Genomic DNA, 14,713 nt, shown 5'->3' with positions numbered 1-14,713 from the left:
AAGAGGTAATGCCCTGCCCGGATCTGGCCGTCTCAGCGGACCATAGCTTGCCTTCCGTTCTCTCCTGTGGTTGGTCCATCAGCCAAAACCAATTAGCAAAGTGAGCTCGAACATTCGCTGCTACAAAAATGGACAAGTCAGATATGGAAGAAGGAAATAACCCACCACCAAAACGTCATAGTCAACAGGAATTGAGTTGAAATATAAATGTATATAAATAAAATAGAATATTTATAATATTTCCCCTAAGTTGAAATTCCTTTTTTTTCTTTTTTTTTTGCAAAAAGATAAAAAGGAATTGTCTTTCATATTGTGTTTCTAGAGTCACTCAGCTTTTTAAAATACTGCCCGATTGTATATTGTACATACATTTGGGCATTATAGAGTTGAATGGAGTTGTGTACAGCTCAACAGTATAGACTCATGACATTGGTCTTTAAGTATACCATAGCTTTTGCTGATTGGTCACATTAGGCAAAGGTGATAAAAAGTGGAAACATTTTTAATTGCGTCAATCAAGTTTTAGTGAAAGAAAAAAGAGGAGAGAGAGAAACAGAAAACAGAGAGGAGTGGGACAAACTCTGACATGAGTGAATATGTGGTATATGTTTAGGTTTATCTGTTTAAATGTTGTGTATTGTTTTTTACAGATACATCGAAATGCCCAGGCCATTCTGTTTCGAGCCCAGTAATCGTTACGTGGTTGCAATCCGGTTCCAGCGTCACGATGTCACACACAGACACCTCACTGCCTTCATTCTCATTGACTCGGTGAGAGTTATTCGACACCTTTAGTACAAATTAAGAGTTTTGCCAACAAAACCTAGAGCTCATGTTTCGTTTAAACTTAAGCTACCTAATTTTTACTTGATTGGTAGAAAATTAGTCAGCAACTATTTTGATAGTCAAATCATTTTCATGTAAAAACATTTCATGGCTTTAGCTTCTCAAATGTAAATATTTGCTTCTTTTCACCATAAATATTTTAATAGTTGAAATATAGATTTAATCATTTTAAAATGTTATATTATTGATTGGACGTTGTTAAGACATCACTGAGGGCTGATAACTTTTTTAAAGGATTTTTACAAACCAAACAATTGATCAATTAATGTAGAAAATGTTCAGCAAATGAATCCATAATGAAAATAATCATTAGTTCCAGTCTGATAGAAGGATAGAAGAATAGTAGGTGAAATTCAGAAAAATCAAACGGACTAGTAAAAAAGTAAAATCCTGATTTTACATTCATGCATGAGTAATAGTGATCTTAAGATATAATAATAACAGTCAAAAGGGACTTTTGTCTGCAGTGAGTACTTAAACCTTTAATGCTTTAAGTCAGGGCTGCTCAAAGTGGGATCTGCAGACCAAAGTTGGCCCACCATAAGGTTCTAGTGGACCCACCAAATGTTTCTAGCAAAAGAAATTAAAAAAGGTTTAAAGAATATAATATAAATCATTGTTCATGCCGTTTCATTTTTTTGTGAGGTAAAATGCTCTTTAAATATGTAGGATACCAAATTATAAGTCATTTTTCCTAATCTACAGTGACACTTAGTGCAGGAGGACAGCCTGGCATGGGTGAGACACGAAAAATGGAGCCAGAGACAATGGCACATTGACAAAAGCATTTCAATGAAAAGAACTTTGGATTCTAGAGTTATTTTTGCGTATTCACAATACAATACATGTTTTTTTTTTACCTGTCAAGTTTAAGTTTGCCCTCAAAGGTAAAACATTTGGGCATCCCCTTTTTTAAGTACATCTTCCTGGTTATACTTTCATAGTTTTAACTTCAGTTACATCTTCAATGCAGGACTTTGACCTGTAAGAAGGTATTTTTACAGTGGTACCTCTTCCACCAGAGTGTGTCACTGGGTAGTAAAACCTGGAAACTGACACACCTATTTTAACAGGATAGGTAAAGATGTGCTTTTGCTCTGTGAGTTTAGCTCTCATAATTAAAAGAGCTAAAGAGTCAAAGCTTTCTTGTTTCAGGAGAAGTGACTTTGCCAAGATGTTGCTCACTATGAGGTTTCCCCCTTGTGGTGAGAAAATTCAAATGCAAAATGTTGACTATATCAGAGTTTGGAATTAGATTTTCTAAATAAGTTAAGAAAGTCTCTTTAGGGAACTTTTAAAGATACTGAAGTGTCTTTTTAAAACATGAACTGATTTTGGTAGTGCAGTATTTGACTGTCCTCCTTTTAATCACTGTCATTCCTGTCAGTATAAAGTACATTTCTGTAAAAAGTGTGGACAGATCTCTGGCTTTTACAGTTGTTTTCTTTCTTCTTTCTTTTCTGTCATATTTTTCTGTCTTTTCTGCAATAGCAATGTTAGCTTTACTCCCTCCTTTTGCTCATACTCCCAGACATTAACTGTAACTACAATTTAATCCTTTTCTTTTTAAACCTTTGCTTCTCTCCTAATAGCTGGTTTTGATCCCCAAATACACTGAGCTTCCTGGTTTCCAAGGTAACGAGCCGGAGGCAGAGGAGCGGCGGGATGAGATGATTCGTTACATGTGTCTGGATTCCTTTATGATCACACCGATGCCCGCCCTGGCTGAGATGTGCTCCAAACTCATTTGCAGTATTTCATCCATCATTCATGATGGCGCTCTTTGTAAGTACATCGAGAAACACACAAAACAAGCACAGATTTAGAGAATGTGCGTTAAAACTTATTGATAGCTCAAATACTTGGTTGCTTTTGAAATAATAATAATTGGCTGATATTTTCTGCATTGTATCCAGCGTGTCAGTGTGACCCTCAGGGCTCCCTCAGTGGTGAGTGTGGAAAGGTGGGAGGTCAGTGTCGTTGTAAGCCCAATGTGATGGGTCGACGCTGCGACCAGTGTGCGCCAGGAACCTACGGCTTTGGAGTGAATGGCTGCACTGGTGAGTCTGTTCGCTGATCAGTCTGTCTTTTGATAAGACCTTTACCCAACACTGTCAGTCCCACAAGGTCATACCAAAGCTGACATCAAAGCTGAAGATGCTGTCCTCCTCATAATTTCCCTGAAATGTATTTACATTAAATACATGACTCTAATCTGATCCAAATTTGTGCTGAAAAAATAGGTCTAATAGTATATTTCATAAAATAAAATGTTTTTATATTAAAACATGTATTAGAAGCTTGGGGCTGGCATGTTTCCTCGCACCACTTCTCTTTCTATTCTTCCTTCTGTTTGTCTGTCATCTCGCGCATGACAGATTCGGCAAGCAGGCTGCGTCCCTCGGTGTGTCTTGTACAGAAACTGCCAACCAATTTGCCTTGCAGCCCCACTTTCTCTCTCTCCGATTATTCACTGTTGATTAATTAATGGCGAAGCTCCAGAGCCCAGAAAATGGAATTTGGGACAGCCCTAAAAAATACACACATATGATAGACCTACTGTCTGTGCTGGGCCACTTCTTGGGTTTGTTGTTTAGATGCATGAACACAACACAGTCTGTTTCAAGCAGGAAATATTCATTGCTTCAGCTTCCATTAACTGCATCGAGCTCGAGTCAGGTTTAGACAATAAAACAGAATGCCTGTCAGGTTCAGGTCGGGCTTGGACAGAAATATGAGACCTGACTCCAAATCAGATACCAATACAAAATTTGAAAATGGAATATTGACTTTGCTGAGAAAAGTCATTTTCTAGAGGTCCTCCAATCACATTTCTATCAGTCCCAATTTAGATTAACTCTTAAGTAATATTTAATCCCATATTTTGCATTGAGTTTAGCTGTGTAGGTTTGATGGTGATTGGTGCTAATGAAACTGCTGCGTAGCTCTGTTTGCTAGTGATGATGATGATGATGTGCTATTCATGTAAAAAGAAAGAACTTTTTTTTTGTTCCCGATGCAGTAGAAAAACACTGGATATCCCTTTAATTTCTCCTTTCCAGCCTGTGACTGCCACCCAGGCGGCTCATTGAGCCACCAGTGTGACCCAGTCACAGGCCAGTGCCAGTGCAAGCCAGGAGCCACTGGGCGTCAGTGCTCAGACTGCCAGCCAGGCCAGTGGGGCTTTCCCAGCTGCAGCCCCTGTCAGTGTAACGGCCACGCGGACCTCTGTGACCCCCGCAGCGGAGAGTGTAGAGACTGCAGGGACTACACAGCAGGACACCTGTGCGAGCGGTGAGAATCACTCCGGCTCAGACTTGACTTGACTTAACTTCGTCTGTGGTAATCAGACTCATGGTAAATGTCTTCGTCATTCGTCCCAGGTGTGTGGATGGGTTCTTTGGGAACCCGGTGCTTGGTTCAGGCGAGCACTGTCGGCCCTGCCCCTGTCCTGGTAACCCCGGCTCAGAACACTTTAACGGGCTGTCCTGTCACGCTGACCACACCTCCAACCAGATCATCTGTGACTGCAAACAAGGCTACACTGGTAGGCGTTCACACTGCAGTGTTATTTTATTTTTTGACCACTTTTAAATATTCTGTTGGTCAACTGACCTTGACTCATTGAAAGTATACAAAACCATAAAAACTGTGACTGACTTTGCAATTAATATCCACTACCAAACTCTCTACTGTAGTCTCACATCAGTGAAAAGCACCTTTAAGCTAACTGTCATGTTCTCCCTTTTTCTCCCCCAGGGCCCCGCTGTGACCAGTGTGCCCCTGGTTACTATGGCAACCCAGAACAATCCGGTGGGCAGTGCCTCTCCTGCAATTGCAACGGCAACATCGACACCCAGGACCCCGAGTCATGTGACCCCAGGACTGGCCAGTGCCTGAAGTGTCTGTACCACACCGACGGCCCGTCCTGTGCCCACTGTCAACACGGTTACTACGGCAACGCTTTAGCCCACGACTGCAGACGTGAGTGACCATGGTAGAAGCGGACCTGTTTTTGTTGTTTTATATGATTGCAAAGCTCAAATTTTATCTTGACACCAACTTTTTTTCTTCTTATTTTGGCAAGGCTGAAGTTGCAGTACTTGTATCATTAAGTTCCTTGTAAGTTGCCTTGGATATGTGCAACTAAAATATTTGATTTGATTTGGATTTATTTTGAATGTATAAAAAAGGACAGAGAAATTATTACACAAAAGCAAACAGACAAAAGAAGTAATATTTACAGACAATGAAAAACAGAATGCAAGACAAATGGTCAAAGACACGATGACTTGCTTTACATGTTCGAAAAGGAAAGCGAAAACTCATTTAATCCCACCCTTTCTCCACAAGTCAGTGAATTTAAATTGACAGTGTCTATTAGTTTAAACAGAGACTCTAATTAAATAAACACAAATATGCATACACCCACATACCCCAAATCAAATATCTATAATTTTTCATTATTAATTTTAGAAAAAAGTAGAAGATAAACTAGAAAAATAAGTAATAAGTAGCAAAATAAATAAATAATAACCCCTGTAAAAAACCTGGTCATTGTCTAACCCCCTTTTCATCCCTGTACTTTGTGAAAATCATGTTTTTATACATTATTTTAAAACCGGTTTGTGTTTGGACATTGCTTTAGCTCCACATTAAAACTGTTCAATAGAAGATTGAGTAACAAAAACTTCTCCTGGTCTGTGAACACTGTACATTTTGAAATTAAATTTTCCCCTTGAATTGTAACCCCCCGATCAATTTCTCTCAATATAAGTAAGTTGCCTTGGATATGAGCAACTAAAACCTGTCTATGTATTCCTGTGCCGTGAAAACATGCTGAACGCACAGAGCAGAACCTCTTTGTCTGTGCACTGAATTCATGTTTCTCTACTCAGGCTGCACCTGTGTGACTGCTGGCACCGTCCAGTCTGCTTGCAGTGATGGACATTGTCACTGTGACCGGCAGACTGGAGCCTGCTCTTGCAGGGAGAATGTGGCCGGCCACAACTGTGATCAGTGTGCTCCTAACCACTGGAACTACGGTCAGGACCGAGGCTGTGAGCCCTGTGGCTGCGACCCACAACACGCCCTGGGAGCTCACTGCAACATGGTGAGGAGGCATGAAGTACAATGCAAACGTGAACTCAAACAAAAAGCAATTTTGTCTTCTTATTCAGTAGATATTTTTGTCTTTCTGACTTTGGCTTGTTGTGAATCTGTCTTTTATAGTTCACAGGACAGTGCCGCTGTCAACCGGGCTTCGGAGGTAAACAGTGTACTGAGTGTGAGCAGTTTCACTGGGGAGACCCGAAGGTGCAGTGTCAAGGTAACTATCCTTGTGCTAATATTAATGAATAAATACCACTTGTGATTTCTTTGCTCTGGCAGAAGAAGAAACCAATCACAGATGTTGATCTATTGCACGGTGCATTTCAGATGATGACTCACAACTTGCTCAACGTATGCAAAATATGTGATAATGTCATTTTTGGCATCGCAACGCAGCGCAACCTTGCACCGTGAACACCACAGCTAATATTAACCAAATTTTCCTTAATTAAGAGGAGCAACCCTGAGGCATTTTTTAAAACACTCAAGATGACTGCAGCTGATGTGGAACTATCCATTTAAAGGTTCAGTGTGTGGGATTTTGGGGGAGATATTGGCATAAATGCAATATCTTATGATGAGTATGTTTTCGTTCCTGTCTAATTCTTGTGCTTTTGTCACCTTAGAATGAGCTGTTTATATCTACATAAGGAAGCAAGTTCTCTCCCACAGTCTGCCATGTTACACCACCTTTTTCTACCGTAGCTCAGAGCAGATACACCAAACTCTGGCTGTAGGCCCATTCAGTTTTTCATGTTTTAGCTCCTCTGTGATGATCTGGACGGCATCAGAAAAACTAATTAAAAAAAAAAAAATCTGCATTTTTACCATTTTAAATTAGCTGGTAGATTTCTTTTTGGAGAGGAGACCTCAATGGATAGTTCGGCTAACGGTAAAAACATCCTGAACAATGAACACTTAAAGATTCCTAGCCGGGAGTTCACAATTATCACAAGGGAGAAGTCTTAGCTGGTTGCAATCCTCAGGCCACACCACAAAATGCCCCTTAATCCTGCGCAGTGGTCCGTTTTAAAATTCTGATAGTAAAAATGGCAACACTTAATCACATATTAATGCTACACCATCACAGCTCATCTCTGCATCCTGTAGTGTGGTTATATTCGTCTATCACTAAAGACTATGTGACGTTTCGTTGTTCTGATTGCTTGTAGGCCTATTCAGTGTCCACATGCATTTTGATCTATGGCCATTGGTAACGCCTCTAAAACTAAAATTCCAATCTATCACATAAAAGGCGATATATTGGCTTCCTGTCATGAATTGATCCAGCCTTGTTCACCTCAGCTTCAGCAGCGGCTTAGATCCTCAGCCTGTGTCCACACAAAGGCCTGATTCCTTTTATAGGTTTTAATATATAAAACCTAAATATTTTAACATCATCATGCACTGTGTAATCATTGTTGATAAATCTGGAGAAAAACCCTTTGTGCCGTGTTCTTTAAGACATGACTACATTTTGTCTTATACTCTTTGGACCTGCAGACCATTTTGATGGGTTTTTTTTTCTCTGTGTCCCGCCCTCTTGTCTTTTTTCTATCCCCTCCTCCCTCCGTCCACTCAGAGTGTAACTGCCACCCACTGGGCTCAGAGATGGCCCAGTGCGACCGATCCACGGGGGCGTGCGAGTGCAGGGAAGGAGCAGCGGGGAAGCGCTGCGATGAATGCGCTCGTGGCTTCACTGGCGAATTCCCCAAGTGCGTCCAGTGTCACCCGTGCTTCCAGCTGTGGGATGACGCTGTATGCCAGATTAAAAGGGACCTGGATCACATCCAGTACACCGCGCAGAAGATCCTGGAGAGCGGGGTCACGCCGGGAGTCGGGGACACGCGCATCAAAGAGCTGGAGAGGAAGCTGAAGCAAGTGCAGGATCTAATCAGCAGGGAGGACAGGGACAGGATCCACCAGCTGATTGGACAGAGCATCGATGACCTCAGGTGATGACATCACATAGTGTTTGGATGTTCATTGAGTTTGGTTAGGTTGATTTTTTTACCTGCCACCAACCTCCTGGACATTTTATAAATATCCTGTTTTATGTGTTGCAGGGCTGAGATTGCTCTGACAGACGGGCGTCTGATGAGCGTCACCCGAGAGCTAAATACAACCGCAGAAGAAGAAGGGGCACTGAGGCATACATTGAGTGACCTAGAGAGAGAGTTGCGGGACATCAACACCACTTTGGCCCACAAACGACGCCTGCTGGATGATTACCTCACCTCAGGATTTGCAGGTAGCAAACTTAAAAACAGCATAAGCATACATTAAAAAACATGAGTGATACCCCATGACTGCAAAGAAAAAAGTAATAAACATAAATGTATATTATTTGAATCTCAGTCAAGCAAAAATATTGTGAAAGAAATTCTGATATTAAGTATTATACATAATACTATAAATACCAGCGCTTGTTTCCTCACAGATCAGTTTGAGAAAGTGAAGAAGTACTATCAGGAGTCGCTGGAAGCTGAGGAGAAATGCAACGCTTCAGTGTCCGGTCCTGTCAGTCCTGTGGAACAATCCAAAGAAACCCGAGCTATCACTGAAGAGCTGCTGGACGCCAGTAAAGACAAGTTCCTCCGCGCTCTGGCTGCCCAGAACAAATCATTAAACGAGCTGCAGCACAAAGCCCACGACCTGGATAAGAAAGGCCACCACCTCAGTCGCAAGGTAGGAGACACTGGAGGTTTCACTCATGCATTATTTTATTTATTGTCCTGGAAGACGATCATCTTGAAGTGGATAATCTATTTAACAAAAAAAACCTTCTGATTTTTCTGTTATTTTGTTTCGTACTGCATTTCTCCATCATGCAGAATCAAAGAAAAACATTTAAGAGGAAATATTTTACACGCGTTTTTTAAGTGTTATTTTCAGTCACTGACACATCTTTATTATTGACGGTTCAATTCAAAGTACCCTGGAAAACAATACTGGTTCCATTTTGAGATGTTTTTGCAAAAACAAGGAACACTTCACCCCCAAATGACTTTCACATTTCACATTTTTGGATTCTTCGTTCACTGTGGAGGCATGAAAGAAAAACAGTTTTCTTCACAAATTCAAAGTAACACAGGGTGACCAGTTAAGAAACAAAGGGTCACTGATTGTATTTTTATTCATTTCCTTATTCCATCGGTCCAATCATTTTATGTAAATGATAACGCACTGTTGTTCCCTCCAGGTATGCGGTGGACACGGAAATGCCACTGTCAATGGCAGCTGCTCAGACAGCCAATGTGGAGGTGCCGGTTGCCGTGACGATCAGGGCAATCGTGTATGTGGAGGAGAGGGTTGCAACGGGACAGTAAGCACCTCTATAGCAGCACTGAATCTCGCCAAGAACGCCACTGACAGTGTAAACGCTGCCAACGAGGAGCTGCAGAGCATGGCCAAAAAGGTCATTTTTATTGAATATAGTGCGATGGTGTGCCCCTCTTACCTGTCATGACTGGAGACTATAAAGAATCTCTGTCTGTCCCTTGACGTTCTGGTTTCCTGTTTCCAGCTTCAGGATATTGCCTCCCTGACTCAGGATGTGAAGAACCAGGCAATGAACACGCTGGAGAAAGCCCAGAAGAAGAAGGACCACTTTGAAAACAACAACAAGAAGCTCAAAGATTTCATTAAGAAGATCAGAGACTTCCTCACTGGTATGTGTTGCTGTTGTTGTTATTATTATTATTATTATTATTATCATTATTACGCACCTGCAGCGACTTCGAGTCCAACCTCTGCACTTTCAGCAAAAGTATCAAACAAAGAAAAGTGAAACATTAATTAAGAAAGGCGCTAAAAATCACTCTCACACAGAGGAAATGCAAAAACTAAAAATTACTCTACAGAGGAAGCCAAACCTTAACAAACAAAAAATCACTTGATTGAGGAAAAACTACTTTCACTTGTAAACAAGGATCTCTCAAAGTAACAAACAAAACTTGGTACTTGACCTGATTGAGAAGCTGAAGCATACAAACCAAAACTTGACTTGACTTGACAAAGAATCTAGGCATGGAAATGACGCTGGTTCACTGACTCAATGGACAAGACAAACTGGCACAGGACAAAGGGAGACGCTGACTATATATACATAAGGTAAGGGGGAACAGGTAGAGACATCAGGGCGGGGCCGACAATCACACTTTTGGGAGAACACACAAAGGGAGGAAGTAAGTGACCTGAAACGAGAGGAGAGTTAGGATTTCAAAATAAAACAGGAAATCACAAGACAACATAGACACAAGACAAAAAGCAAGTCAACATAATTTCCTAGACATGACACAGTGGCAGGAGTGATTTTCTGGTATTTAATTGATTTATATATTTCTCTTCTTCATCCCTTCTGCTGTCCAGAGGAGGGAGCCGATCCACAGAGCATAGAGAAAGTTGCTCAACAGGTGTTGGCCATCACCTTGCCGAACAGGACCGCTCTGGACAAAATGGTCATGCAGATAAAGGACAGCCTTTCCAACCTCACCAACATCGAGGGGATCGTCAACCAAACCTCGCAGCACATCGGCACAGTCAAGGAGCTGCTCAACAAAGCTAAAGAAGCAAAGTACGTAAAGCAACTGTTTTTTGTTGGGTTTTTTTTAATGAAAATGCACAACAAATGCAAATGCAAAACAATCTCACTCGTCTTCAAAAAAACCTCACAGTTCTGGTGTGAAACGCAGGCTTTAAGGCTGCCCAAACAAAAGTCGTGATGAGACACTGGTCTATGCATCTCCACAAACACTGGACGCTGCTCACGCAAGTTAGATCCTATTTCTTGTGTGGAGTGAGTGACACAGGAAATGACATATTGCAAATTTTGTACCACTTCGTGTGTCCACTGTGTGGTGCAAAAGTCACACAACAGAAGGTTCCACACAGACCTCTCTGAACCGACTGAGGTATAGTGAACATTTATGCACATGGCATGGCAGCGGTAACTTTATTAATAATGTAAATCTCCTCAGGACGATGTAGGCGCTGTTTGAAGTTTTTAGCAGCGTGTCCTCCTGACAGTTCTGGCAGTTGACTCGTCAGTTTATCTTATCCAAAGACATTTATTTCCTGTTCACGACCACAGGTGATGATGCACCAGTCAAACCTGTGCAGTGTCACCAGACTATCAGTAACACACAGACACACACACATTAAGACTGTTGCACCACCTTTTTCTGTTTTCACTTTTTGTGCCATCGCTATGAAATTTGGGGGTGTTGTTGGTGCCTCTCCTGTTGCTGTTTTTATAAAACTTGTTTGTAATTTTGAAGTCTCTGTGACCTTAAAAAGACTTACTTAATTCATTTATCTAAAATTAAGGCCTTAATTAATCTTTCCAAAATCTTAAAAAAAACTCAGACAGGCTAAGCAGGATATTATTAACTGGTTTTTTTTTCTGACGTTGCGTTGTAAGAACTTTTTTAAATGATTTAATAAATTTCTTGTACTCATCTTGATGGGAATTCAAGCAGTGCCATCTCACATGCAGACTGAGAAAAACAAAACCATCTAGAAACAGACCAGGAATGCCAGATACTTCCCAATTCTGTTGGTAAACTAAAGATACCTTTATGATAATATAATATATTCAAGTCTTCCATGAGCTCCACTCTAAAAAGGGTTATTTTTCCAACATTTGACAGGTTATCTAGCTTTTTCTTTGTTTTACAATAAACATTTGGGCAAAATAAAACTGTCCATGTTCAATTTTGGGTATTAGAAAATTGGTCTCCATGTAGCATTACAGGTACAGTAGGTCTAAAAAGTTTCAAATCTAACTTGCCTTATGTTGTAGGAATCTTACAAAAAGAACCTTTAATTAAGTTGAATCTCATTTCCTACACTGATGACAACATATACTCATTACTTAAGACTATAACAATAACTTTTTTTTTCTGTCTACTCTCTGGTGGCACTGTGCAGGAAGCGAGCAGAGGGAGTGAAGGATGCAGCCAACAACACCAGGCAGGCTCTGGATGTGTCTGAGAAGGCCATTCAGAAAGCACGCACAGCCCTGCAGGAGGCCCACGACAACCTGAACAGCACAAGGAATGCCACAGTTGAGGTAGAGCACACTGGAAAATTAGCTCTTTCTTGTTCTTTGTTTCACACTCTCTCCCTTCTTACAGGTTACAGTCAGAGAAGCTGCTGCCTAGTGAGCACTTTATTTTAAGCACTGTTGTTTCTCGCCGTCATCAAATTACCGTATTTTTCCATATCTCTCCATTCGCACCATGAATTCTGCTTCATGTGTCTTTCTTTTTTAAGGTGGATGAGAGGCTGACGGAGCTGCAGGATAAGCAGATGGATGTCATGATGCGTTTGAACAACCTCTCCATGGAGGTGGAAGCTCTGAGGAACAAGACGGAGCAGAACAGACAGATGGCAAAAGAAGCCAAAGTACTGGCTAACAACGCGACGCACCTAGCATCCTCACTGGAGAAGGTCTGTGCTTTTATTTTGAAAAAAAAAAAAAAACAAACCTGGTGCTCGGCCCAAAATGTATGAAAGGAAACAAAATATTGTGAACAGCGCCAGGATTTCTTTATGATAAATAAAGCAAAATCATAAGTAACAATATTGTGTCTTTCAGAGTCTCAACGACACAGAGAGCCAGTACCGGGAGCTGCAGAAGAAGGTGGACTCTCTCGGTGGGGACGCTGGAAGTCTGAATAACATTAACCAGAAAGCCAAGGACATGAAGAAGGAGGCAGAAGACCTCTTAAACAAAGCCAGCAAGGGGATAGAACAACTCAGGAGTGAGTACACGCAGCTGCTCTCAGCGCTGACAGTTGAGCAGTGCACAGTTTTGCACTGCTGTTTTGTGAATGATTTGCTGTGATGATATAGTGATATCTGTCAGGTTGTATCAATGGAATAATGTACATTAAAGTGGACTTAAAAGGATAGATCATCAAAAAAATGAAAATTCAGTCATTATCTACTCACCCTCATGCCAGTGGAAAGTCAGGTGAAGTTTTATAGTCCACAAAACACTGTTGGAGGTTCACAGGGACAAGGAGTAACAATCATCTCCCAAACGATTAAAGCAAATGGTCCAGGTTTCAAATGTTAAAAAACACACAATAAAACCACAAAATGTCTCCATACTGCTCGTCCAAAGTAATCCAAGTGTCCTGAAGCTCTAATGTGCCAGGTTGTTCTGAGAAACGTCACTGGCGTCATGTTTTGAGCCTCGTTGTAGCCTGTAGCTCCTGGTGTTTGAGCCATGTTCACATATGCACACTCGTGTGAGACCAACAAGAGCTCGCAGTAGCTGCACACCAACACACACTCCAACCATGGATTATAAATCAGTCTTTTTGAAAGAAGCTACAAAAATTGGATAACAGAAAAACAGAAAATATAGTTTCAAATTTGACAGACTTGCTGCTTGCTGTTAACTCCACAAGTCTCTCTTTGCGTGTGCGGGAGGCTTCCAGATAGCATGTAAATACTGGCGTGCAGATACCGCGAGCTGTCGTTGGTTCCCTGTGAGCTCGCATACGTGAACGCGGCTCCCACACTAGGAGCTGCATGCGTTAGAGATTCATTGGCTCTGATTTGGTGCTTTCACTCAGCTGCTGTGGATTCTTGCAAATGCCATGAAAAGCACTGTCAGGAGGAGGAACAAAAAGTATTTTTTTATAAAAGTTAGCAACTGCAGCTTTAATGACTCCTAAAGGATAATTTGATTAACCACTGATAGTGTTCATCTGTTAGGGATCCCCCTGTTGTTACCCATTTTTGAACCCTCTTTTCCTCTCCGGTGTTGCAGAATTGGAGAAAAAGTTCAAGAGTAACGAGCAGCGGATGCAGAAGCAGCGCATGGAGCTGGACCAGCTGAAGGAAAACGCCACAGTGGTGCGGGACGAGATCCGGGAACAGGTGCAGAAGTACAGTAACTGTGTGTGAGGATGCTCCAGTTCCCCGTTTACCATTTGCTGCTGTAGAGCCAAGCAGATATGACTGAAGCTGTGACTGGGACAGAAACACGACATCACCCATGGAAATAAAGCACTGCTTTGGTACCTCCATTCTTTCACTGGTTATGCATCAAGTTTTACACATTACCTGTCAAGTGTTATATCACAGAAATGCCTTCCTCTGTCCATGTACTGTATCTCTTTTTGACTCCAACATATCAACACTGTCCTATATGGTGTTCATGTCTTTAAGCTATTATAACAGGTGGATGACCTGTGGAGAATATTTGTTTTATGATATTTGATTACTAAACAGAAGAGATATATCAGATTATGTTATCAGAAATTTGTTATTTTGACCAAAAGTTCTTAAAAGATTTTGTGTGTTTTTTTGCTGTAATTTGACCACATTAGTATATTTACAATATGACATTCCTATTAAGAAATATATGGAGAAGCTTGATTTTTTGGAATTAAATGTGTCTATTTTTACTACAAAAGAAACTTAATTAAATACATATTATTACATATACAAGTATTCTTGTAAGCAAAGTTCATTCTGAGGAGTGATGGTGGAGACAAATAAATTTGATACCGTTTATGTAAATTCATCACATTGTGTGTCCTATTTGTGTGTATGCAGTATTTACAATATTAAGTTTACATTTTTTAACACATTTGTTACAGAAGAGCTGTTGTTTTAATAAATCACTGTCACCAGGAGGCGCCCTTTCCGTATCAAAGCAGTGTGCTCCACTTCAGCCTCTCTGTTCTCAGACAAACGGACTCCTCACAGCAGACAGGTCGCAGTGGTGGAACTA

At 41.0% G+C, this 14,713-nt stretch overlaps 1 protein-coding gene across 1 annotated transcript in view; it reads left to right on the top strand.

Annotated features, from left to right (window-relative positions):
* lamb2l (laminin, beta 2-like) overlaps positions 1-14,466 on the top strand; it is a 61,184-nt gene extending 46,718 nt beyond the window's left edge. The window contains exons 18-35 of the mRNA XM_042492274.1: positions 651-771; positions 2,439-2,631; positions 2,763-2,906; positions 3,909-4,140; positions 4,230-4,393; positions 4,606-4,830; positions 5,745-5,959; positions 6,079-6,175; positions 7,541-7,913; positions 8,025-8,209; positions 8,399-8,646; positions 9,161-9,376; positions 9,485-9,629; positions 10,330-10,534; positions 11,890-12,031; positions 12,235-12,411; positions 12,560-12,725; positions 13,745-14,466. Coding sequence (XP_042348208.1) covers positions 651-771; positions 2,439-2,631; positions 2,763-2,906; positions 3,909-4,140; positions 4,230-4,393; positions 4,606-4,830; positions 5,745-5,959; positions 6,079-6,175; positions 7,541-7,913; positions 8,025-8,209; positions 8,399-8,646; positions 9,161-9,376; positions 9,485-9,629; positions 10,330-10,534; positions 11,890-12,031; positions 12,235-12,411; positions 12,560-12,725; positions 13,745-13,881 — 3,385 coding nt within the window. The 3' untranslated portion in view covers positions 13,882-14,466. The remainder of the gene's footprint in view (positions 1-650; positions 772-2,438; positions 2,632-2,762; positions 2,907-3,908; positions 4,141-4,229; positions 4,394-4,605; positions 4,831-5,744; positions 5,960-6,078; positions 6,176-7,540; positions 7,914-8,024; positions 8,210-8,398; positions 8,647-9,160; positions 9,377-9,484; positions 9,630-10,329; positions 10,535-11,889; positions 12,032-12,234; positions 12,412-12,559; positions 12,726-13,744) is intronic.
* The last annotated feature ends 247 nt before the right edge of the window (positions 14,467-14,713 follow it).

This window comes from Plectropomus leopardus, chromosome 8 (assembly GCF_008729295.1).
Source record: "Plectropomus leopardus isolate mb chromosome 8, YSFRI_Pleo_2.0, whole genome shotgun sequence".
In the NCBI taxonomy this organism is placed as follows: Eukaryota; Metazoa; Chordata; class Actinopteri; order Perciformes; family Serranidae; genus Plectropomus; species Plectropomus leopardus.
This window is presented reverse-complemented; position numbering and strand designations above follow the sequence as displayed.